Source organism: Diadema setosum, chromosome 6 (genome assembly GCF_964275005.1).
Source record: "Diadema setosum chromosome 6, eeDiaSeto1, whole genome shotgun sequence".
NCBI lineage: Eukaryota > Metazoa > Echinodermata > Echinoidea > Diadematoida > Diadematidae > Diadema > Diadema setosum.
The window spans coordinates 21532413-21560411 of NC_092690.1; the positions used below are offsets into that span (position 1 = coordinate 21532413).

The 27999-nt window shown below is 38.4% G+C and overlaps 1 protein-coding gene across 1 annotated transcript; it reads right to left on the reverse strand.

Annotated features, from left to right (window-relative positions):
- Window positions 1–1454: 1454 nt before the first annotated feature.
- On the reverse strand, window positions 1455–5839 carry LOC140230009 (UDP-glucuronosyltransferase 1A1-like). The gene is made up of 4 exons (XM_072310216.1): window positions 4985–5839; window positions 4457–4622; window positions 3107–3326; window positions 1455–2100 (listed from the first exon to the last, which is right to left on the reverse strand). The coding sequence occupies exons 1-4, from the start codon at window positions 5810–5812 to the stop codon at window positions 1821–1823; spliced, it is 1494 nt and encodes a 497-aa protein (XP_072166317.1). The 5' UTR covers window positions 5813–5839; the 3' UTR covers window positions 1455–1820.
- Between the last annotated feature and the right edge of the window lie 22160 nt (window positions 5840–27999).

The window sequence follows — 27999 nt, forward strand, 5'->3', positions numbered from 1 at the left end:
ATTGAACAAACTTCTCTGATAACCTTCACAAACATTCTTAAACTCTGTTGAATAACGACAGCATTCAAGACCCACAGAAATAGCCTCTGTAAACAGAGAGCTATAGGACAGAGGTAACATGCTACTGGGCGTGCATGACCAGAAAAAAAAAAACAACAACAACAACAAAAACTTCGTCATGGTATGCTATCAATAGCAAATATTTAATTTCGATTGCTTCTTGAATGTGAAGGTCTCCAGGAAATCCTGTTTACTAGATAGAGTGCATGGATACACTCGAACACTCACGCCTGCTTCCACTAACACACACACAGAGAAAGGGGGGGGGGGGGGAGCGAATACATATACTGCATGCATGGATATCATTATTCATCGCACAGTTGGGCAATTCCATTACTGCACCATTTGTGACATAATTCTTATCTTTCCCACTGCAGGGCGCTCATTATTCTTGAAAAAGCATTTTGAACTTTTTCTGCATTTCGTCGTAGAAAGTCACTTCTTCCCTTGGTCTATTACGTTCCTTTCATTATGTCACACAGCATGGCACATAATCATGCGGTTGTTTGTTTGTTTTTTCTTTTAGGGGTGTGGGGGGGGGTTGTATAGGGTATATGACCCGAAGCCCTTACCCCCCCCCCCCCCCCCCCCCCGAACTCAGAAGGAACGTTCCGCTTCCCCTGTGTTATGGAGAGCACAGTAATGTCAAGTTGTGAGGGAAGGATCATTTGAAAGTTTGTGTCGCATACACATACATACACAAGTTATTAAGATACACACAAATACTCTTAATTGGCGTGTCATATTGCATTTTAATAAAAAGGATTTACATATCATGACTTCAATTACATCCCATTTTACAACATAGACCACAAACAATACGTTTACTGTCTAAGACATAATTCTTTCGCTCATATAGGAAAACTCCACTCCATCCTCCAGCTGAGCTAGGTTGGTAAGAAGAGCAAAGTGAAAGGGGTCTCATAATTTCACTGAAAGTGCACTCGATCAGTTTCGATTTCTCAGGAGTTTCACTGTTTAACACACTTTCGCGAAAGAGTGTGATAGATCAAAAGAGGAGTGATATCAATGATTTCACTTCACTGATTCGTGCAAACAAATTATCTTCGAGTTCCATATGCTATTGTCAACATAACAAAACTATTACTAAATTGTAAAAGTACTTATTTCTTGTACAAATGATCTCGAATTCACGTGAAAAGGAAAACAAATTTAATGTTTCAGTTTTGTTTACAAGCGAATAGGAGTCCCAGGGGGCCTGATATCATCACATTAGCTCATTTCCATGATACAGCTGTGACCGCTATCAATGTATTGTGACAATATATGAAAGTAACAAACGCAAACAGAGGGAAACTGACCAGGGCCCCGTTGCAAGAAAGTTGCAATCAATTGTAAATAATTGCTAATTTTGAAACAACCATTCTGATTGGCTCAGGGTCTGCCCTATTAAGAAGACATGCATGCAACAATGATTTTGATTGGCCAGTGACAATCAGTTGCAAGTTGCGTTTAAACACAAAGTTTCTAGCAACGGGGCCCAGAAATGAATATAATTTTGTTAGAGCAAAGAAAATGGGATTCCAAAGGGATACGAACCCGAGACCTCCGAATTGCTAGGCCGGTGAAATCCTACTGCAATCCTATTTTCTTTGCTCATTTTCCACTAGTGTGTAATTCCATACCTGTCTCATTTCTCGTCCGCTTACAATGAAGTTTCTGTGTAATATCTGTTAGTTTTTTACTCATTTCTTCAAAATGCACTTGGGAATTAAGTGGAAGCTCAGTTCGAAAAGGCGTCAGTCGGTTTTGGCTTTGTGGCTTTTCCGTTTGCACAACAGTCGGCAGCATGCTGCTAACAAGACGTAAGACAGGTACAACCATGTAACAGCGACTACGACGAGGAAGGCGATGACGTCCAGAGAATGGAGTTGAATAAAGCCCATCTCGGCCGCTCGTAGTCGAAGATGGTCGCCGCCGAACTTGACCACGTGCTCAATCCAGAAGACTGCCGTGTCCAGCGGGCTGGCCATGCGATCCCGCAAAATGGCCGAAGCTCTCATTGCATTCTCTTTGTAACTAGAAGAGATAAATAATGAGACTTCATGGTCGTAATAGTAATTCTATGGATACTCACAACTCTAGAGATTTGCGTCCAAATGCACAAAGACATTACATGTAATGTAATTTTCTATGTTGCAATGATTACAGTTACTGTGCAGTGCAACTTCAACTATACTTCCAACTGAGTTTTCATCTCCTTACATAGTAACTGCCATTACTGCAGTTTTGAACATAATCGACATTATTTTCTATTAAATGGAACTAGAAAGCTATCTACTGCACAGTAAATGAAACACACACACACACACACACTGCACACAATAACATACACGACGCTCCTCTCTCCTACATTTCTTCCTTACCGTTCATACACAACGGAGATTGGAGAGAACCGTCACAAATGTACATTATTCAAATGTCATTAAGTCCTCGTGGTTTATAATTAGCCAGCAAACGCATTATCGTAACGAAAATTATTATCAAACACATTGATGAAAATAACTCTAACATCACATTCTATCTTTGCTGAGATTTGTCGATGAGTCACGAGCAAACGTCAATTTATTATTTAAATTTACCTACACATAATTATGGGTACTATAATGAAAGGGTCTCCTTTTTCCATCTAATCAGAATTGTGATTTTATCGTACCAAACAAATTATTGACGCTATATCATGACACAATCACACTATGGATGTACTGCGCTTCGAACTGGCGGAAAAAAGGCAGAGGTGATACAATGTATAATGCCTTAGCTCCTCTTATCGTCATTATCACTGTACCATTATCACGGTGCAGTTGTATTAGCAGATAAAATGATGCTGATTGTTATGATGTATAGGGTTGTATCATTAACATCAATATTATCACCGGAATTATCATCATTGAGTGGACCGTATTGGAACACCTGCTCACAGGAAACAGATTACCACGAACTATAAGATAATATTATACAAGGATTAATATTTTCAGAAGTAAAGGGAATGCTTTGCACCGGACTTCTAACTTTCATAGCATACCTTGGAGTCTCTAGAATCTCGTGGACGGTGCGACGAAACTTCTCTTCGTCAAGATCGCCCAGATTCAGTGTGAGACCCATTCCTTTCGCTGCTACCAGGTGAGCGTTGACTGGCTGGTCCCCTGCCAGCGGCATGAGAAGCATAGGTACGCCGCAGTGGATGGCCTCATGTACGCCACCGCCTCCACCGTGGTATATCAGCAGACGGACGCTAGGATGCGCTGTTTCAACAATGGCAAGAGATCGGGTCAAAGAGAAACCAACATTCGCTTTTAATTTGGTGCCATGTGAACATTTTTATAATCATTGCATGTAGCTCACTCACTTTGAACATTGGTGTGGAAGGCACGTAAGACATACAGATAGTATCCAAAATTACTATGTGGTTACAGTCCATCCATAAAATATAAAGTATAAATCAATATAAATCAAGGTTATTTGTATTTAGAGTGCAGCGTCAGCATATCTAAACAAATAGAAGTCTTTACACACGTATAGGTTATGTATTGTCTTCATGATACCGCATTTTTTTTTTGAGGAGTGGTGATTGTTGTTGAACATTGATCATAGTCAAGTGTCTTAAAATTCGAACCCAGACACACCGAAATGAAATATCTTACACACAGACTGAGGTATAGTAGATGAAGAACAAGACCAACAACCAATCCAACTCTGGTGACAATAGAATGCATAATACAATAACGTTATTTTCCACGAAAAGGGAGACTACGCTACGTCCAGGGCCTATATTATAACATTACATTCATTTGATACTAACGAATATCGTTATTGTCGCCGAAGGATTCATTATGTACATTGTTCGGTTCAAAATACACAGTGCATGTCTTGTAAAAACAGAAATGACTTTTAGGGAACGTGCAAAAATGAAATAGAACCAATCAATCATTTTTAGTCATTAGACAGGCATTCATATTCAAAACACACCCTGGTTGTGCACATTAAATTTTGTCAGATCAGTATTAAGTTCAACATTTTGACTTTTTATGGGTGTGTAACTATTTCATAGTTAGTTTAAACATGTACCTGCCCGGGCAGTGGTACTTAGGCGACGCCACGACTGGGATTGGCAAATTGAGACTAGCGCTTCATGACTAGTTGTTAGACAGATGGCTTATGAACTGAATGAAATTTGACAAGGGATTTCACTTAGGAGTTCGGTCATCGTAGCTAAACACACACACGAACCTATCATTAGAATTTCAAATGAAACGGAAACGGAAAGATGATGTGATCAAAATACTCAATTCATGTTCCAAGACACCATCATACAGATAATGTTGTTACCTTGATTGTATAAGATTGTGTAAGCAAAAATAGACATGTTTATTACCGAGCAAATCACGTTGAGGTAGCCAATCAACAATACGAGTGTTGTTGCCAAGGTAAAGAGGTTTCGGCCCGATATGCCTCCAAATGATCCTTTGAGGCAGCTCACCCAAAACTTTTGATATTGTATCGGTCATTAGCTGGTTGCCTAAGGACACAGTCATAGAACCCTGAGGGAGAAAAGAAAACAGGAAATAATCATACGACGCCATATCATGCATCACTGGTGGTGAATGCTGAATGCATTTACGTAACTGAGAGCTAACATCTATATCCCTCTCTGTTAATATATACATGTAGATTATATGAAGAGCTTGCTTCCAAAAGGGGCTATCATTTTCAATGGATTTAGTGCCTTTTGGAAGCAAGCCCTTCGCACGGTGGTGATTGAAAACAGTGCATGTAACAACACACCAGGACAGACCATTCAGAGTCAACCAAGATAACAAGATTCATTCGACCAGGGGGTTAATGTCTCCCCCTCCCCTTTTTTTGTTTGACATAAGAAACAATGAATAAAAATGTGACTTACAAGTGTGAATACAATAAAACCGTGTTCCTTCGAGCCCTCGACGAATTCTTCAAGATCTTTAGGAAGAGGCTTTGGGTCTTTGATCGTTGCACCTGTTATGTCGATCCAATTTGGAGACCTCGGTCGCGGGTATTCTAGGGCCACTGTTGAATGACAAAGCCACAAGGCTGCTCTAGCCAGGAAATCTCTTGGGCTGAGATCGGGTCGGATGCCGTACGTCGTCTGCAGCTGGGCAATGGGACGATAGGCCAAGATGTAGTCTAAGAAAGGTTGAATGGTGTTGGAGGCTACCACATTCAGCAGGCGTTCAGTGAAGCTCATCTGGTCTGAGAGGTTAGGAAGGATAAAGCTAAAGGGTACGTAGGACAGCGGTGTCGGGATACCCATGTGTCCCTCGTGCCACACGGGCGCTCGTCGGGCGCCTAGTACTACGACGAACGGCACATCGAGGTAAGCCGCAACCACAATATCACAAACGTCCACAACAGGCGTTGTAAGTACCAAGTCAATATCTGCATGTTTTAGCCTTTCTAATGTCTCTTCGTATTCAAAAAGTTCGAAGCATCCAAATGACATCATTCCCCATGCGAGCCCGAGTCGCTCATCACGCAGGATTTCCGTTAATGACATATTGGCAAAACTGGATGCTCCTGTGGACATCATGTTATTAAAATTCTTTATTTCTTCTTCTGTCTTCGGGTTCGGGTAGGTGATGTTGCTGGAGTAAGAGTTTGGCAGGAAGCCTTTGGTGCCAACTTTATCCATGAGGAGGAGGGTCACGTGGTGTCCCCTCTCAACCAGAGCCTGAGTAATGGCGGTGAGACCCATGTAGTGGCTCGGCGTGGTGGTTAGGCTCGTCCTACCGAACAAAATGTTGGCGCCCGACGAGGCAGGCACCAACGCGGAGAGACTAATAACGAGGAGAACCGGCGCTAGCCATGGCTGATAGGAGAATGAAGAGTTATGTGGCAAACTTTTCATGTTGACAGATGAAATGATGGTAAGATCTGATCATAATTATCAGCAAGATGAAGACATTAGTAGAAACAGCGTGCAAATTCCCACTAACTATATAGGCTATGTGTCTGCCAGGCGTGTCGATCGATTCTTTCCTATCATACAGCGTGAGTCAACGACGACTGGAAACGCAGTTTGCTGTTAACAGAAGTGCTGCCTTTGTTCAATGCATCAAACTATACATGTTACATACAGTAGTACACCTTTCGAATGGTACGTAGGTCCAACGAGCAGCAAAGTGAGTCAATGAACTAAAACCGTGTTCATGCGAGCAAACTGGTAGAGGTCAAAGTTGTGCACGATCAAAACAGATTGCGACAGTTCAGTACAACGTACACAAGGCGTCACATTATCAGGAAAAAGTAGGCGTGGCCAAGAAATGATGCATGCATGGACGGGTTACAGAAAAACCGGCGGGAACCAAACTCTTTGTCGTTGTAAACCGATATGAAATTTGTGTGTAATACTGCCGTTTGGTATTCGTGTGGGCAACCAAAATTTACTTTTCGTGTTATTTTACTGATGATAAATTACACTTTCAAGAGAAAATGATCGACTAGCCAGACCAGACAACAATCAAGGATTCAAAGCGACCTCTGTAATTAAACAAGCTAGCTTTATATGAATGGGCTCTATCATATTTCTCTTTATCTTTTTTTTTTTTTATCCGAGAAATGTTGTGTTATTGACCAGTTTGTTTAATGCAGTTGGTGCTCGCTAGCCAAAATTTATCAAAAAAAAAAAGAAGAGATAAGAACAAAACGTGATGATGACGCGGAAATATACAAATTTCGGCTCACTCGCTCGTACTTATCTAGAGTATTTTTTAAAGTCCTCAGTTTGTTTGTATAAATCGTTATCGTCACTATATCTTGATTAGAATTGTAAGATTTAATAAGCAAAATAAATGACAAGAATTCCATGTTTTGTAAGCTGAAATACAAAAATTTTCGGCTCGCCCGCTGCTCTCGCTCGCCAAAATTTATCAAAAACAGAAGAAAAGAGATAACAAAACGTGATGATGACGCGGAAATATACAAATTTCGGTCACACGCGCGTACTAATTTACAGTTTTTTTTTTCCAAGTCTTCAGTTTTTTGGTATAAATCGTTATCTATAAGGCCGTCACTATATCGTGATTAGAATTGTAAGATTTCATAAGCAAAAAATGACAAGAATTCCATGTTTTGTAAGCTGAAATACAAAAATTTTCGGCCCGCTCGCTGCGCTCGCTCGTCAAAATTTTCATTACATTTAAATCACCCTCAAAAGACCCCTTTTAAGTGCTTGAAAAAGCATATCATGTGGGGATGGGGTTGGGGTTGAACACTTTTTCAGAAATTAGGGGCGCAATTTTCGCGCTTGCCCCGGGCGCCGTTTTCCCTAGAAACGCCACTGCTGCCACTTTCCACAATTTGGTAAAAACACGATGAACTCTCGTATTCTCATATGATATCACTCCTCTGTCACATTCCAGCTGGTTGACGCGCAGGTTTTTCGAGTCTTGAATTCAAAAGAAAATAGATATGAAGAAACTAACTATTAAAATAACCATTTTGTATTTGTATTTTATCTTCTCAGATACGTGAAACTGGCACCTGAACACAATGTCTCGTAGAATTTGTCGGCCGTTACGGGAAAGAGAGAGAGAGAGAGGGGGGGGGGGGTGAGGCCTGTTTATGATGATAATACTGTATGTATGATGGACAATGGTGAGGTGAACAGGTATCAAAGATCACGTCATTGCTGTTCGTACCTAAGAATCGATGTATGTGGTATCGGATTCGACGAGGATAATGATCTCATCCTGATCCTATATGGCCCTAGTGATGACGATACATGTAAGAGGGAACGGATAAGAATGAAACAGTGGTCTGAAGCTGCTGTATATCGAAGGTTGAGGCGGTTTAGGAGAACAAAAACATTCTCTTTGCTAATACCGTGTAGTCGTTGGGAGTGAGAGAAGGGAGTGTAAATGTTTCGTGATTGTTTGTTTGTTATTTGTGTTGTTTGTTTGTTTCATTTGCCATCTAGGAAGATGACTGGATAGCCTGTATTCAGCTGCAGTAACTGGTCTTCCATTGGACCCCGTCGGATGTGCGGCGGGACCACAACACTATAGGTTATGCGCCCTGCTCTTTTCGACGAATGAACGAAGCTCGACCTTTTTATACGCACATTAGTTGTGACTCTGTCAGAGTTGGGTCCTCTATTTTATGTTCTCTGCGAGGGACAGAGAGTTAATTGTGTCTGTATAGAGTGGATGGTGTGAATACTCACAGCATTGCTCATGCAGCTAGATTTGGGAATCTCAGCCGGGCATGTGGATCGGCCGGGGCAGACCTTTACCTTTAAAATAGTATAACTTCAAAAAGACTCTGGTCATGATGCTGAAGAGTCTCAAGACGATAGACAGTCCGTCATTATCTTAGTGATTCGTTAATGCAGGTGATCAATCCACCAAGGAAGGAACCCGCCTTCTAATCCATACAAATCCATTTCAAGTTTATGAATGCATGTGAAGATAGGTGGATAGATCTTTAACACATGTTACCCACGAAACAAATGGTTCTGTTACCATACAACAACAACAACAACAAAACAACAACAACAACAACAACAACAACAACAACAGTAGGAAAAACAAAATGGCAGCTACAGAAGGTAAAAGATAAAATCCTTTGTCTAAGCTAACTTGGTGTTGAAGTACACATGGACATAACTCATATATGGAACAAGAATTTCGTGTGTTCCGTTACATAATGGTTTATTTTTCATGTAAATACAACGAAAGCATACCAGATTAGAATTATATTTACTTATTTTATGCCTACTTCACATACCACATCGGGACATTATGATTGTATACAACATACTGCTTTTGTAGAATTTCACTGTCCTGAGCAAAAAGAAAGAAAGAAAAAAAACCCAAATCATCATGATCATAGAAGGAGCCTAATGACGACAAAAATGAATAAAACTATTACAAATGAACAGCAGTTACCGGAACCCTACTTTGTACATATTTCCTACAATATTCCTTTAAATATTTACGATAGCGATGGATATAATGTATCGTTCTTTCCAATGCCCATCTCCTGAGAAAAATAAAAACACATCTGTAGGGAAGGAACATAATAAATAATTACAATTAAAAAAAATGAAATGAAATGAAATAACGAGACAGCATGGTAAAAAGTGGATACCGGAGTCTTAGTTTCGTTTTCAGCACTAGTTTGTCTGTTGCTCTATAGAGCCAAATCCAGTCTATGTAATGGAACGGATATAATAATGTATGATCTACGAACTTTTTACAAACCAATATTATAACTGACACTGATTACAAAACACAATTTTTACACAATAAGAAGCAATTGATAAGCAAAAATAAACCTGATATCAATAATGACTTTGTAGCTCCAAAGATGATTAAAGGCTGAAAATGTCTGGAGGAAAATGAAACATCCTCCGTTAAATCCCAATTCACATGACATCAAAAAAAAAAAGCAATATTGATTAAAGTGGTAGAAATTTGAATAGTCTTTTTTTATATTAGAAAAATGTAAGATAACATTTGGTTCTTGAATTCGTCTCATGAATTCTTTTATTCCCAGAAAAAAAAAAATCTGTCCATGTAATCACCTTTTGGCTTCACTCCCTTTGTCATTAAAAGTCAGAGTTGACAGACAATTCTTATTTCCCCTTTTAGTTTTTCCCTTTTTTGTTTGAGGCTATAAGATACAAGAGAATGAGAACCTATTTTTGATATTTCATTCATTCATGACTCTCATTGTGTTAAATTGGTCTTTTGTTACCATTGTTAACTTGAAACGCATTTGTAAAATGAATGACAACATTTAAAGGGGATGACTAGTAACTGATCAGTGGGAACCAGTGGGAATGCTGGGGAATGATTGTTCCAATCCTTGTGGGATTTATTTAAGAGTACATTATATATCTGTAGTTGTGTGAAAATTATTTGCTTTAGAATGGTATCATACTCACGTAATGTGCAGTTTAATTTTTCCAAGTTAGCATGCCTGTACACTATAGTGACGGGGCGATCACACCGTCACTGTACAGGCATGCTAAGCTGGAAACATTAAACTTCACATTACTTGAATACGAGACCATAAATATGAAGCAAATAAAAAAAAATCATCCCCCAGCATTCCCACTGATTCCCACTGATAAGTTACTAGCCATCCCCTTTAAGTTTTGCAATTTTAACTTTTGTCCTTTTGAGGACAAAAACAAATGTGTTCACTCAAACGTAAAGATTCACTTTGTATTGACCTACCAGCCTGATAGCCAAATAAATCACCTTTAAAGGGATGGTACAGTATTGGTGGAGATAAAAATTGGGCTTTTAACTTTTTGCGAGATACCAAGAAAACACTTACGAAATAGTACAGAGCATACCATTTTAAGAGGAATTCAAAGTTTATTTGATGAAAATCGGATTTGGAATGACTGAAACATCCAAAAACAAAGTAAAACAAAGCGATCGTAATAACGTGTGGGTCCCACACTTGTTAGAGTCGCTCTGTTTTGGATATCGCAGCCATTTCAAAACCAATTTTCATCAAATAAACATTGAATTCCTGATGAAATTACATGCTCTTTCATATTTTATAAGAGGTTTCTCATTATCTCACAAAAAAATGTTTGAAACCTGAAACTAGGTCTCAACCAAAGCTATACGATCCCTTTAATATGATACATTATGTATTGATTTTGATTAAAATCTTCTATGAAAAACGTTAACTGGAAAAGCATTCACTTTCTTTTCTTCTAAGGAGCATCAAATTGGAAACGTCTTCACTATGAAATCAATCATGCATGCAAATTTATTTTATGCTTGTACATTTGGGGTTCATGTTACAGCGCTTGCTGAAGGAAAGGCGTTATATGAATGACAGTGGTATGTTATGCAATATTATGTTTCATACAATATTTAGGCCTATAGGGCATCTGTTCGAAGGGATTGTGTGGGAAGGGATTGTGGAGAACATAAAATGATGTCAAACATAAAAAAGGTAGGTACTGTGGAACTATAAGAAACTCTTCCGCGAACACGTCTATGTGCGATTACAAGGTTAAATATCGGCTAGTGATTTCATGTGTTATTTGAATAAATATCTTTGTCAAACAAAACAAGTAAAGAAATAGTGTAATTCTGATAGTTTTAAGACTTTTCCATTTGTTCGGGCACAGGTGAAAGTATATGTATATTGTTGATAACAAGTTAAAGGATGGGTATCGAGAAGGAAGAAGGCGAAATAATCCATTCCCAATGCATGCATGGTGAATAGTACGAAATAGTATGGAAAACTGCACATCACATAGGGCATTGATTTTGTAGGAGCTATCCAACCTCTAGCAGTTTAGAACTTAAGAAATTTAACTTAAGAAAAGAGTTATTATGTTCACTCGTGCCATGTAATATTACATTTTGTTTGTTTTGTTGAATGATGTCATTAAAGTTAGACAAAAAAAAGTAAACGAAAAGTGATTTGCTCATCACTTTTTTCTGTTCGTACACGAAATCTGCAAATAGAACTATAATGAATCAAACCGCTGCTATGGCACACTAGCAGTCTTTTATTCTATCCTGTTGGATTGTGAGTGCTTCTTACTTTTCTCTCTTTTGAATGTTCGCAATTAAGTGATAGCTTCTTGATTTCCTCGATTGCCCCTTTCCCCTTGCACGCACAATGCCTGGCCATACAAATAGGGATTGTAAGTACAATTGAAATTTCAAACTATTTAAATTTTTACGAAAGATAAACTCTTTCCCTCTAGTATAAAACATTCTTCTTCCACTTTATATACATTGTTAAGATGTAAGAAGATGACAATCATAGCAGTTTGAGAGTAGAAATGTTCCGATTTCTACAGTACTTTTAGGAATTATTAGTTTTGGAAAGGTACCACCAAGCCATTTTAATAATGTTGTTGGCGGATAAACTAGGAACAAATAGAAAAAAATCAGACGTTTTTTGGCTGATTTTTTTTTTTCCAATGGCACTGCAACTCGACGAGCATGACCGGGTTCGTGTCATATGCCCTGCGGGTCTGATTTTAATCTTACCAAACATTCTTTGGTGGGTGCCTATGCTCGGAAGCCTTCAAAGATGAATGTATTGATAAATGATCTGTGGCCATGAAGAGGAAATGGGTTTCCCTGTCAATTTAAATTTAACTATTTTCAGTTTCAAAATCAAAACACCAACAATATTCTACAATGTTCTACACAACGAACTCTTTCCATCTTAATGTGTACAGCACAGTAAAACAATTATAAAGCGAAATGAATTGAAGCCCTGAAATAAACAGCAAATCACTCAGAGGGCCCTAAAATGTTAACATACAGCATGGTAGTATAAGTTACGATAAACCTAAAAGTAACAAACTAGTATGCAATGTAGTTAACCAAATGATAAATTAATTATGGAGGAGGGTAGGGGCTATGAATCACACATAACGAAAATCGATGGTGTTTCAAGGCCGTAAATTTGTATTGTAATTCTGCCGCGAAAAACTTGGTATCAGGTTTTAAAAACGAAAAAAAAAAGGCTGAGAAGCCAGTACGCAGAGTTGGGCCGCGCAGCGCCCGCTCCAACGCGAAAAAACACGACTGCACGTGTGCGAGGGAGGCGTTCGTGTTGCAGATGGCTCACTACTGATATGTCTCTAACCAGGATAAAAGAAGAAAAAAAAGTGTTTTGCACCTGCGCGGGACGCGACAGCTGTTTCAATAGAATTGTCCAACTTGATGGGGTGCATTGTGTTAGCGTTCGAGTGGCACATCGGAAAAGCTCGCGAGAACTTCTCGAGCCTCATTCAGGTGACTTACGCTCAGAGTGAACAGGCGCAACATGAGACTGGAGAGATTTTTTTTTTTTCCGAGAGTCGACAGACAGCGAGCAACTGATCGGGTTACAGATGTCATTCCAAGTTTTGGTAAATAGGTCTATTACTTATTTTTACTTCTTTTTATATGAACTGTTATTATTTTTGTAATGCATATATCTACTCCTTTTCAGCGAAAGTAAGCATAGAAATATAGGTAACGACGTTTTAACATAACTATCACCATAAGTTGCTGGCTCCTGACACTTTTAAAAGATAATGATGTTTGTAAGTTGAATTTATTGACAGAAAAATAGTTAATGGATCGCAAAAACGTGTTTTTAAATTTGGAAATATAATCTATATTATTTTTATTTGAATGTGCGATGATATTTTGTGTTAAAATCACGAAATCATCATTTAGAACAGCCAGAACTCAACACAGCATGTACATAATCAGGTGTTATGTATACTCAAGAACTCCTGTTCAGTGTGGGAAAAAAAAAAGTATCCGCGGGAGTTAAATTATGTACAAGCGGGTGCGAGATAGCGAGACATTCTGCTAGCTAGCTACTCCCGCCTAATCGTTTGCTTGAAACGATTTTCTTCTTGATATATCTCGCTAGGCTGCCTGTCCGTCCGCTGCCCGTTCTGTGGCCTGTTAACTTTACATGGCCGTGGACCTGCCTGAGCTCAAATTGTGCATCCACGACCCAGCTGTCGATAATATTCTGAATCATGTTCGATGATTTATAGGCCTATGCTTTCTCCATCTTTTCATGATGATTCATAATGTCTTTTTGGTAAGGCTTTAACACCTAGATAGTATACAAATAATGAATGTTTATGAGTGCAATGGACAGAATATTTCATGAGGTGAAAGATAAAATGATCCGTTCAACGAGGGGCAGTTGAATGGACCAAACATTTCATCTTTCACCGAATGAAATATTCTGTCCATTACACGAATGAAAAACATTTATTATTTGTTTTATATAACGCCTAAAATAGATCCATGTCATTTGCTGTTTTATTAATTTAGAAACAAGAGAGACACTGAGATCGCGAGAGTGCAGTGCTCATGAGCGCTTTACGCTGGCGCGCTGTCGCATACACACACTGCAAACGCAAGCGCGTAATGTGCCGGGCTCTCTGCGAGCGTGCAATGGAGCAAATCGTATGGATCCAAAATTGCACGGTAAATGGAGCCACAATTGCACGGATGATGACGTCATAGTGAAATGGGCCGAATGATCAATGTTAAACAACCAATCAAATGACAAGGATCTCCTCAGGCGTTATGTAAATCGTTATAATTTTATTGGTTGTACCATTTCACTATTACGTCATCATTCGTGCAATTGTGGCCTAATTTCATACCGTGCAATCGTGGATCCATGCGATTTGCTCTATTGCACGCACGCCGTAAGCCCGGTGATGGTACGCGATTGATTGGCGTTGCCGTGTGCATGACTGCGATCAAAAATGAACGAAGAGCGCGCTAGCGTATAGCACTCAGTGAGCACTCTCTCGATCTCAGAGTCAGATCTCCCACATTCTTTCTTGAGTCTGAATTCATAGATCATCTAATGACAAGGATGACTTTTAGGTGTTATATCAAACAAATAATGAACGTGTTGTTGTTTTTTTTTTCATCCATGCAATATGCATCCATGACAATATTCCTTTCGGTGAAAGAGAATAATTATTGATCAATTCAGTCTATTATTGCATTTTCATCTTTCACCCCATGAAGTATTCTGTCCATTGCCCCCATAAACATTTGTCGTGTGTATACTATAATTATGTAGACGAACAGTAAACTGTTGACTCAAACTCAGTATAACTATGTAGTACATCCACGCGAAACCACCTATGCAACGATGCTCACTTACCTATCCCTCTTGGGACATTAGGCTACCAACAGGATTTCTCCAAACAGGCTGGTCTGGTGCCAGTCTCTCCACTTTCCTCCAGGTACAGTTTAGAATCCAGCCTCGTTCACCATGTGTTTCTTTGACGGACGGCTACATTTCCTTTTGCCGTGTGGGTTCCAGTTGTGTGCTCCCTTGTGATATTTTGAGTTGGTTTTCGGAGGGTGTGTAACCATCGCTAGTGTCTCTGTGTATTTCCTGTTCAGTGGGCTGCTGGATTGTCCTTTCCAATAGCTCCTGATTGCTGATCACATCTGAAAAGCGTATTCTAAGTGTTCTCCATATGCAAGAGTTGATAAACGTCTGCATTCATCTAACCATAATTACTGCACTCTAGTCCTCAATATGAAAGTATAGACATATGCAGGTTTGAAAAAGAAATTCACTCCAGAATGTTATAATTTTATAGGAAAGAGAAAAAAAACCCTGCAGAACAGTGCAAAAAAGATAAAAAACGGATGAAAAATAGTGAAGCTTTGGCATCTCATTGGTTTGTTTAATCCTTCTTGACCAGTCGTTAAGGATATTCAATCAGCAAGTTCACAATAACATGCTCTCATAACTTCTTATTCATTTCATATATACAGAAGTGACAAGAATGTCATATCTCAGCTGTATAAATGTAAAACTTGCCTTAAAACCACCAAAAAAAAAAAAGAAAAAAAAAACCAACAACACACACACACATGGTGTAAGCTCTGATACATTTTGGTATGGGAAGATGCTTCTACCTGTATTAGCTAAGAATAACTTTTTTTTTTCGATTTTGTATATAACATACATGAAAATTGCGAGGGCATGAAATCATCAACTCCTTCATTTGAATATTCATAAAGACTGGTTAAAAATTGATTCCAGGAAAAAAAAAATGATCATACCTTGCTTATTTCTTATCTAGTTTTTGCCTTTTTTTTGGAACGCTCTCTGCGGATTCTTTTTTTTTCAGTGTTTATTTTTGGGGTGGATTTTCTCTTTAAGCAGTGTGTTGAGGATCCTAATCTTTGTTCTGAAATACATGGTTGACGACCGCCAGTAGTTCTTCAGCTGTTTTAAGGCTTTTCTTGTTTTGCCAAATTCAACTCTTTTATCTACATCGGGTGTTTCTGATTTCTCCATTACTCCCAAAGAAGGTGAAGATATCCATTTCTTCTAAATCTTTACTTCCTTGTGTAACATTGATTGTATTCATCACATTTATCTTTACTTCCTTGGTTCGTGTTCGGCGCTTGACCGATCAGGCGTGTGTCAGGAGCAGATCTTGCTTTTTGCTTAGGGGCGGGTTGATCCAACGACAATGCGGATCATTGACATCAAGTCGCGTGGCGGCGTGTGGAGGAGAGTCTGAGATTTTTTTTTTTAACCCCAATTCGTGGTGTTTTCCTGGCATCGCCATTGGCATCAAGTCGCGTGGCGGCGTGTGGAGGAGAGTCTGAGATTTTTTTTTAACCCCCATTTGTGGTGTTTTCCTGGCATCGCCTACAGTAAAAACACAATGGAGAGAATAACAGAGTGCCGAGAACATACTGTGTGGGTCTAGACACATGATGGCACATCGCCTTTTCACTTGGCAGCCCGGAGGTTGGGGGGGGGGGGATCTGTCTTTTCTTGCATCTGCTGTAGCGTGTGAGAAAGAGCTGCGATGATAGAGAAATAGAGATGAAAGTTAGCAGGGGCACTGTACATCATAGATAGAGAGACACAAATTTGATAATTCTGACAACATGGAAGATCCGTTACTATGTTCCCATGCTGTACTCATAACAAAAACAACAACAACAACAACAACACGTGAGCCTCGGGAGCGTAGTCAAGAACTATGAAACTGGTATTGCGTAAACTATTCTTTACTTGTCTTCTTAAAGTATTATTTTGTTTGGCACAGTCGTCCGTATTTCCCAGATATTGTGGGCGCGTATGTAGATGGCGTATTGCTATATAAAACGAGGCTTTTCACATACTGTATTAATTAAGACGGGTACCGTTTGCGAATATGACAGTAGGCGCCAAGGCCCCTATACACTTTTGCTGTGAAACCGATGAACTCGTTTGGAGCGGTATGACATTGAGTTTTGCTGGATCTGACCATTTGTTGTAAACTCTAACGAGAATATCATTCAGGGGAGTGGTACTTGGTAAACCATTCTATAGAGGCAGAAATCTGATTGACATAAAATTGGTTATAAAATGGCATTGCTTTACCCTTATTTTCTCCTCTCGTTTTCAACTCTTGTTTGTTTCTACCACATTGTCTGCCCTTGAAACCATACAATATCTAGAGATCAAATTGTGAATTTCCTAGGCCATGTTTCGACTCATTTATATGCAAGCGTTTTTGTTTGCTTGTTTCTTTCTTTCTTTGTTGTTGTAAAATAGAGCGCTTTTCGGTTCACCGCCGTCAGAGTGCGTAGGGTAGTTCAGTGCTTTTGAATATTCATTATACTCATTATTTGCCATGGTGTAAACCCCCTGTGTGCCACACTATTCTGAGACAGCAACGTAGACATGCAAGATCTTTGAAAGAGCATTCTCTTTTTCAAATAATTAATGCAACTTCTATAGATTTCTCAAGCTGGACATGCATAATAGTGAGCAATTTGTAGAGAAAATATGCCAAGCTTTGCTTTGATGTAAATTGTATGACAAATCTATGACTGTTTTTCTTTCAAATTACCAGTAGGTACATTATTGTAATTAAGGCATGACTTCTGCATGCAAAACAGTGACAGAAACTTAGAATTTACACGCAAATCCAGTCAGGAACACCGCTTGCTTGTCAATCACTACATATTCTGCAAGTTACATATGACAGGAACAGAATCATGAGAAACACTTTTATTGTACCATGTGTACTGTGGGATTTGGCGATATATCGATCGGTTTGGGCGGGTTTGTGCGTTTGAGCAAGTTTGCACGCGCCGTCAACTGAATGTGGCACATTATATAGATGATGACTGGCGGGGAAGGGAACATACCGAATGTTCCACCCGAAGGGTTTGAAATACTATTGAGGGAGGTTTTAAGTCCCGAGACGAAGTCGAGGGGAACTTATAGCCTCCCGAAATAGCGTTTTAAACCCTGAGGGTGCAACGTTTGGTACATGTTCCCGACAACAAAAGTCATCATCTGTTATATTATATGGGTTAGTCAAATACGTCAACGTCAACCACCCATACTCACATTTTATTATATGATAGTGAGACACTTGTACATACATTGTACACTGAATGACACCCCCTCACGACACACAGCTCGAGTTCATCCCAGTATAGCTCCACGTACAAGCTGCTTCAAGGGATTACTGCATCAAGGTATCAAGGTACCAGCACAACGCACTCGATCGCTCGCGCAGAGCCAGATTCACTGTGCGCGGGTCCTTCAAATCCAAAGAGATTATACCAAATCTCTTTGTTCAAATCACACTTTCGTACGCATTGAAATAATCGGTCATCTGCTTTTTCACATTGTATGGAATAGGCAAATTTATCCTATCGATTGCGTGAAAAATATGATCGTTCAATCGTTTGTCATTTGTCTAGATACGTAAAAATGTTTTCCCATGGGAGAACATTACAAAAATGTTCTGCCCATGGGCGAACATAACGTGACTGCCTCCATCACGTGACTCTGTTTAGCCAATCACTAACCGGTATTTGACTAACCCATTTAATAAGGCATATAAAGAGTTAATCATAGCAGTGGCGCCGCCATCTTCATCGCAAGTGCAGCTGCTGATGAACATGCGTCTCCTTATTGTAGTCCTCCTGTTGGCAAGTGAGTTTGATGAAATTCCTTGGGCCGATTTTGTTTTCTTTTGTTGTTCTTATAGCAGATCAGTCTAGCTCTAGCAAAGAAATGTTTCCTTGTGCCTTCATGGGGTTCAGCAATGTAATATTGTATGTGATTGTGAATGAGCTTCAGTTAACCGTACCTTCAGTATAAAGCAAATGTTAATATTAACCAGGATGTTTATAGGTACAGTACACAGTCAAAAGATATCGTGCCTATTTCCAGAAATAATGATAATTAAAACAAACCCGTTATCTAAGCAAACCGTACGTAGCACCGGTCATAAACCTTGTAATAGAGTACCAAGTAGATGTAGCATAACAAATAAAACGTGGCAACATAAAATCAGTTTCAGTAAGAATTTATTTTGCTGCATGTTATATAAGAAACGCACAGTCAATAACATCAAGGATCTTTTTTTTTTTCAATAAGTATGCTTACAATTTCCCTTTATAGCATAATGTATCAATCCTGCACTATTAATTTTTGTCGTTATCTATCTGTTCGTGTGTTGCTTCGCAAGGCATGCTCGATACAACCCGTTTACTTTAGTGCCATATAGGGGCAAATCTACGATAACACAGTGACACTTTTGAGTATAATTTCACTCATCAAATGTAAAGAACAAACAAAATGTTACACTTGAGAACAATTTTTGTGTATCTATGCATATCATCATAAGCAACTTTGAAAAGAAAAGAAAGAAAAATTGCTTGGGTAAATGAGTTATGCATAATTAATTACCACTGTAACACCGTGACGCAACATGTAGGTGCCTACATGGGTTTTTTTGCACTTTGTTTACTGGCCAAAGTCTGTGAAGTTAATGAACATTTTGATAAGTGGATCTGTTCATTGGATGTACTAGAGACTCAATGATAATATCAAAGTAAAATTTGATTAAAGAATCAATTGACAGGAAAACTATGACATAGATTATAAACAAGTGCACTGTAACACCGTGACTGTAACGCCGTGACCTCTGAGATATGTATAGAAAACCTATAGAGAAACTTGTTGTCTTTCTTACAACTCATAGTGTTTCTCCTTTAGGTAGAATGAAATGATGATTCATGATGAATGTTTGACATCACAGTATAACACATCCAGGTAAAACAAAAAATCTTTGAAATCATAACAGATTAACAAAAACAACAAAATAAAGAAGAACTTTGCACTGTAGCGCCGTGACATGTCATATACGTTTGTACACGTTACAGTCAGGAACACTGCTCTTTTAGTAAAATATACCTCATGTTTTGAGACATAATTCCCTCTATCATCATTGAAAGCTTGTTAAATATTTCTGAGTGAACTTTTAGGGTTTACATGTACAACTACTCTTTAAAAGTGCAATTTGTATCTTTAAAGATAACATACAAATTTGAAATTTTGATTTTAATACCTTTGGTCACGAAGCCACGTGAACACACGTAGCAATTTCAGTAACAATAAAAAATGAATTTAAGTAACTTGTGTGGTACAAAATGTACCACACTCATTGTTCGTTTTGTAAGATGTACTGGAAAATGAACATATAAAAATGATTATAAAGCAAATTCCCATGCATACACATAAATTACAGTGAGTGAGGCTCTTTTTATTGTGAAACTTGTGAGATTGCGAACAGCACCATGTACAGGAAAGTAGTTCCAGTGAGATTAACTTTTGGCGGACACATCTAGCTCCAGTATGCCCTAATTAATTCTTTAGGATACCAGGGAAGCTGCAGCAAGACTTCAGACAGTTTATCATGTTAGGGACACACTGAAACGCGCGATTAACGCACAGAGCATGACAAATGACCAGTCTGTGATACCTTTTGGATACTAACATCAGTTTGCGTGCAAATTGTCAGTCCATGGCATTCACCATTAGACTATAGCAGCTGTTCAAAAGATTAAAAAAAAAAAAAGGAATCTATGACAGAATCCTACATCAACTTGTTCTTGAAAGACAGAGCACTTTTTACAATTAAAAATGAAAATGGACCAAATTCTGGTGATTGCATATTATAATACAACACTATGTATAGCAATGACTACATGTATGTCTCCCGGTCCCGTTTTTCTCAGAACCTTTGGCATTATATGAAGTTGAAAGCGTAGCTATTATTGCAGTTTGCAGAGTAAAGAAAGCATTGTGGACAAAAACTTGTTTTCTGCTATTTGAGTCTACAAAAGAAGAGTCAAACCATGTGATAAAAGGGTTAATTACGATAAAAATATTAAACAAAGGATATTGACTCAACTGAAACTGTTGCCTTAATTAAAAGTTCAAAACCTTCAGAAATGTTTGCTCTAGGTTTAAAGCTGGTATGTGCCGCAGCGTGAGTGGACTGCTTCCATTTAAACCCTCCATGTGCTCTGAGTGTTGATTGGCCTATCAAACCCCACTGCATTGTAAACACAGTCCTAGATTGTGGCACAGAAAGGGTTAAAATTGAATGATGCTGGCAACAAGTACAATTGATAATCTTTGTGGATATTGTAGCTTGACCCATCTGTTCTGAACAATCCTTGAAAAGCCTCTATCTTTTGAGTAAATGTGACAGAGAAATCAGATGGTCACTTCAACAGTTAGTTATTGGTAATCCGGTATGTGTCCTGTGTTATTGCAATGCAAGACACACGGTGTTACAGTCACAGTGTTACAGTTACTGCAACACCGTGACACATTTTAATCAGCATTAATTAATTAACAAAATGAGTTACCATCATTTTCGTACTTGTATATGGTAGCTATACGTGGTCATGATTTGGGCTATCAAAATGATTCCTTTTGTGTTTGTAATTTTCAAACAATTCTAAAAACATCAATTTTTACTGTAACACCGTGACATTATTGATTATCGTATTTGCGATGTTCGCTCAAGCATAGCACATAGAAAATCTTGCACTTTGATGAATTTGTAATGATGTTCAACCCTAAAACTCTGAAAACAAAGGCAGATATGAAAACTTCAGTCCTTAAGCTTTCATTTGATATCAAAATGAATGAGATTTGACTATTTTAAAAATTTGATGGTCATGTCCACTTTATCGTGGAATTGCCCATATACCAACTTCAGAGTAGGCCGACATTAATTTTCACTGCTTAAATCTTTTAGTACAAGCATGTTCTTCAGTACAAGCATGTTCTTGCCATCTTCTCTTGAATACGACAAGAACATGCTTGCCGAAACGTTGGGAGTGGGTAGGCCCTTTTTGCAGTGCCACATACATACCCAAGAAAGAGTACGTGGTGCACCGTTAAGCCTCCTATCACCATCCAACGTTCTGTACCGCCACAGAAATCTTCAAAAATGTCATCGTGTAATATTCCTGCATTGCATAAGAAAATTTGATATCCACTCCGGGAGGTTTGAAAGTCTCCACTTCTACTGCGATTCTGATTAATGGAGGTGATATCGTATCTAGCTGCTTCATAATGTAATCACTTTAGGCATGATGTAGTGGGGTGAATTTGCAGAAAGGTCTATGAAGAGCTTGAATTCTACCTATTTTGACTTCAGTGTAATCAAGTAATGGAGATATACCCCATGTTCACATGTGTGACATACTGAATATTTTGTTCGTTGTCATTGTTCTTTCTTTTAAGCCATGCTTGGTTGAGAGTTTATTCATTGTCAATGTGATATTTTTCTTTCCATGGCAGTCAATGATTCTTGGTGTAAACGTTAAAGGTATTGTTTACCGTTGGAAGCAGTGATTTAAAAAGTGTTCGAGTTATCAAATTTGATGCATATGTGGAGGTCGGTTGTATCACAAACACCCTAAAACATAAAATTTACACAGTAAAGTATATAAGGAGATATCACTATTTTTCTCACGAAACCATAACTGTAGACGGTTTAGTCTAGAAACATTGTAACTATTATTCACATTTTGCATATGAATAATACTTACCATTGATTATACTGAACAAATTGTTTACACTGGTTGTTTCTATCCCTAGAACTAATTAAGCACTAAAGCTGTGGTTTTGTTTCATCTGCAAATGATAAGTAATGCCCTTTTAAAACAACGTTGACGCTTTGTCTCATAAGTTCTACAAAGAAATACGTTTTGGGGTTAAGGGTCCTGTTTACTTTTGGGAGCAGTGATGCGTGGTAACTTTGAAGGGTATCTCAATGGTAAGTTTCCAGTGGCCAGTGGTAACTTTTTTTCCCCTTCCACAGGGTTCCTTTATTAAATAATATCATACACACAAATATATACAAAAACAGATATGTATGTACATGCAGATTTAACACATGATATTCTTGGTCATTCTAAATACAATAAGAACAGCAAACAGTTACAAAAATCGATTATGAATTGCAAATTCTTTTCAAAGTGTCAGAAAATTACCTGACAAATCATTTCATAAGAAAACGCAATCTGAAACATTTAGTAAAATGTAACCACTTTTTCATAAATTTCTTTTCTTTCAGATTTGTTTTACATATATACTTTTCCATATCATAATAACTTTTTATCGCTGACATGATTTGTTCAAAAACTGGCAAACAATTTTTGCATTTGGCTGTAAAAATTTCTTTCCTTAGTATAATCATAATGCAATTGAGGGCACTGTTATTACGTCCATAAAAACCAAATAATTTATTTTGATTTGTAAGCTTAATATGAATAGCATTACGGGACAGCCAAAGCTCAAGTTTTGACCATATCTCGTTTGAATATATACAAGAACAAAATATATGCATAATTGTTTCTTCGCTGTTATTACAAAAAGTACATAAGTTATCTGTTACTAATTTAAATCTCAATAAAGCGTCTTTCATATAAAGAATTTTATTTAGCATCTTAAACTGAAACCATCTCATGTTTACATCGACAGTTGAATAAAAGGGAATTCGGTAATAAAAACTCCAAATGATATTGTCAAAATCAAACTCCTGTTTTCCATTTTATAAGACTTTTACATTCCTTTGTCTTATGTTTCAAAAAAGCCTGGTAGATATGTGCACAACCTTTTTTCACTTTCGGTATTAAAAACAATGTTTCAGGGATAATACATGTAGGTTCTTTAATCTTAGGTATGACATTTTTATTATAACCAAATCGAATAACATTACACAAACCATAATATTGAAGGAAGTTTACTTGTACGTTGTATTTACGTTGAAAATCAAAATATGAAAGAAATTTTCCATCTGTTTCTAGAACATCGTTAACAAAACGTGCCAGTGGTAACTGCCAATGGTGAAGGGTATTTGAATGGTAGGCTTCCAGTAGTCAGTAGTAACTGTCAATGGCGAAGGGTATTTGAAAGGGATGCACGTCACGAGACTGACACCCACGAGTCATACAGCCCACAAGTCATACAGCTCACAAGTCATACAACCCACGAGTCGTACAGCTTACATGTCATACAGCCCACTAGTTATACAGCCCACGAGTTCGACACTGAGTGAATAAAGCCCACGAGTTCGACATCAAGTAAAATAAACCCACGAGTTATACAGCCCATGAGTTCGACACTACACACAAAAGGCTCACGAGACCGACAGGACACTATGCAAACAAAGCCCACGAGACCGACACTACGCTTACAAGGCTCACGAGACTGACACTAGGCAAAAGAGGCTCACGAGACTGACACTAGGCAAAAGAGGTTCACGAGACCGACACTTATAGGCAAAAGAGGCTCACGACACTGACACTGGGCAAAGAAGGCCCACGAGACCGACAGGATGAACAGCGCCACCTATAGACAAATTAATTTTATAGGGTGTCCAGATAATGGCATAAGGAAGATATGAGAGATGAAAAAGGAGAGTTGCTATAAAGGGATTACCCAGTCAATTGCCCTCCCTCGCCCCCTGAACTGTTCAAGATTTGTAATTGTGTTTGCGTGTTTGAGTGTTTGGGAAAAAATAAAAAAAAATCAGTGAAATTGCATATGTTTCAATAATGATTTCGAAAATGCCAAAACACCCTCGTTTCCATTTCCACTAAACGTATACCTGTATACACCTGCTTAGAAAAAAAAAAATAAGATGATGTAGACATTCAGATCAACCAACTAGAATAATACCCAGGTGTTAAATGAAGTTTACAAGAAAATACTTCACAAAATGGTCAATGTTGCAGTGCGCACATGCTTTACATGATATGGAAGGGGAGAAGTCATCTGCAAAGGTGCTGATTTAGTACAAATTCACAGAATCGTGTATTATGGTAGCTTTAAGGATTCGGAAAAAGAAGATGCATCCATGAAAACAGCTATTCTATTTCATGAAAAAAAATGTACCGTTTTGAGAAGAATAATTTTACAAATGCAAGCCACAAATTGAGGTGAATCGCTGCGATGTGAAACATTTTCATCCTTTGTAGTGTCATACATTATAGTTCCAGAAAAAAAAATACAAATTGAACTCTAAGCAGGCACAAATTGGGAAAGCCTATTAAAAATAGGCCGATGGCATCTAAAATCAAACCATACATCGTTCTTGTTTTCTGTTATTTTTTCATATTTTTTTTGGAGGGTTCCCTATGAAGTAGTGAAGAGGACAATTTCATGTAAAAAAAAGAGAAAAATTGGCAACAATTTCGCTCCCCGTAGCGTGACAGAACTGCCCTCAAAAAGCCACACGTGTAGAAATACATAGTTAGTTCACAATTGATGTCGTTGAGATGGTTCTGTTCAATTAGTTACAATCTCTTGCTCGATAGCGTGACGAAATTGCATCCGCCAGTATGTAAATTTCCCCTTCATGGAACACCCTGTACAGGAAACTGACATGTAGATGGCGCTGTTCATCCTGTCGGTCTCGTGAGCCTTTTTTGCCTATTGTCGGTCTCGTGGGCTTCTTTACGTAGTGTCGGTCTCGTGAGCCTTCTTTGTGTGCTGTCGGTCTCGTGAGCCTTTTGTGCGTATTGTCGAACTCATGGGCTGTATGACTTGTTAGCCGTATAACTCATGGGCTGCATGACTCATGGACCTATTCTTGATGTCGGTCTCGTGGACCGTATGACTCGTGGGTGTCGGTCCCGTGGGATGACCAAATCTGAAAGGTAGGTTTCCAGTGGTCAGTGGTAAATGTCAATGGCGAATGGTATTTGAAAGGTAGGTTTCCAGTGGTCAGTGGTAATTGCCAAAGGTGAACGGTATTTGAATGTTAGGCTAGCTTCCAGTGGTCAGTGGTAACTGTCAATGGCGAAGGGTATTTGAAAGGTAGGTTTCCAGTGGTCAGTGATAATTATCAATGGCGAAGGGTATTTTAAAGGTAGGCTTCCTGTGGTCAGTGGTAATTGTCAATGACGAATGGTATTTGAGAGGTAGGTTTCCAGTGGTCAGTGGTAATTGCCAAAGGTGAACGGTTTTTGAATGGTAGGCTTCCAGTGCTCAGTGGTAATTGTCAATGGTGAAGGGTATTTGAATGGTAGGCTTCCAGTGCTCAGTGGTAACTGTCAATGGTGAAGGGCATTTGAATGGTAGGCTTCCAGTGGTCAGTGGTAACTGCCAATGGTGAAGGGCATTTGAATGGTAGGTTTCTAGCAGTCATAGGTAAACTGTAAACTAAAAGGTATTTCAGTGGTCAGAGGTAAATTGTAAATGGTGAAGGTCTTTGAATGGTAGGTTTTCAGTGGTCAGTGGTAACTCTATGATGAAGGGTCTATGGATGATACACTTCTAGTTGTCAGTGGTAATTCATGGATGGAGGTTATTTGAATGGTAGATGTCCAGTGGTCAGTGGTAACTCAAAGGTGAAGGGTATTTGAATAGTAGGTTTCCAGTGGTCAGTGGCAATTGAGAATCTGAATATAAGAACCACCCAAGTCCATGGAGGGTCATTTCGAGTAAACTTTTAAAAACTTCATATGTTTTTCATTTGTCCAATGATATTCTACTTAACTGTGATGAGAAGGCAACATTGTATAATTATATGAACTAGTACATATTATATTATTATCACAATTAACATTTACATTAATTGTGGAGAGGTCATTTTGTGTGATGGACTTGGGTCGTTTTTTTTTAATCATAATTCTATGGACTTGGGTCGTTCTTTGAATCATATAAAGGATAGGCTGCTGTATTAATGGTATGGTAAAAGCAATAGATAAGAGAGTTTTGCTATTTCTTTTCAGCTTTTAGTCCGTATGGCCTACAAAAACTGCAGTTGTCTACCATAGTATAATGTTCCCCATCATTATACTAACTCATCATGACTGTGTGTGTATCTGTGTGTGTGCACGTCTGTGTGTATGCATGGAGCATATAATGTGCATATGTGTATGTGTTAAATGAGTGGAACTGGCTTCCATCTGTCTCTTATAAGCAATAATATGTGGACGATATAACTAAGGAACCTTTAGAGGTACCCAGCTGAAACTTTGCGCATGCATAAATAAGCGGATAAAGCTGTGCCCATGAACTCAGGGTTGCACATACCTAAGGTCAAGGGTCGAAGGTCATTGGTCAAGTATGTCACAATTTTCCCCGTGTCTCTGCAGTGCGGGAAAGTATATTCATAAAGTTATTATACACACGTATTACTAGAGATCAATTCTCTGAATCTGTTTGGCCATTTGTTCAAATGTAAGGTAAAAATGTTGTAATTTCACTAGTTTCTCCATCTTCTAAAATGGTTTGATTGCTTCATTTCTAGTTACACCTAAATTCAGAGCATACATATGCCTATACTAACATGCGCACTGAAAACATGGATTTCTCCACATAATTCCCCAATAATTTTGTGTTATTCAAATGGCAGGAACTGGGTTCTTTTGCAATTTTTGTACCTTTCCCCCGCTGCTCTAAATCCTTTTGCTTTTATTGTGCTTCCATTCTAACTAATTGACATTCCAACAAAAAATGACCCAAGTCCTGGACTTGGGTCATTCTTACATTCATATATGATTTCACTGATTCAGTTTAGGCACTTCCGGGATAATTAGGGTTTATCATAAAAGATGAGTCCATGCTTAAACTACAATTTCCCATGTCAAACTGAATTTGGCCAATAATTGGACTTGGGTCGCTCTTATATTCACGTCTTCAATTGTCAATGGTGAAGGGTACTTCAGTGGTAAGGTTTCCATCAGTGGTTAGTGGTAACAGTCAATGGTGACTGTTATTTGAATGGTACATTTGTAGTTTTCTAGTGGTCAGTAATGACTTTCAATTATTAAGGGGATTTCAGTGGTAGGTTTCCAGTGCATTGCCAGTGGTATTTGTTACTGTGATCATTTCACTACCTGTGGGATTTTGCCTCCCGTTATCTAAGGCCTTAGTCATAAGCGCGTGATAATGTTAAGAATTTTTTTTTTCACTGATGCAGTCAGATTGATTTCCCTTCAACCGTATCTTAACAACATACTTGTATAGAAGACCATGCTCTAAGTTTAAAGATCTAAATTGATTTACTTCAAGTATTACAAAGTGTGGACATGCGTCCATGTATCATGTAGT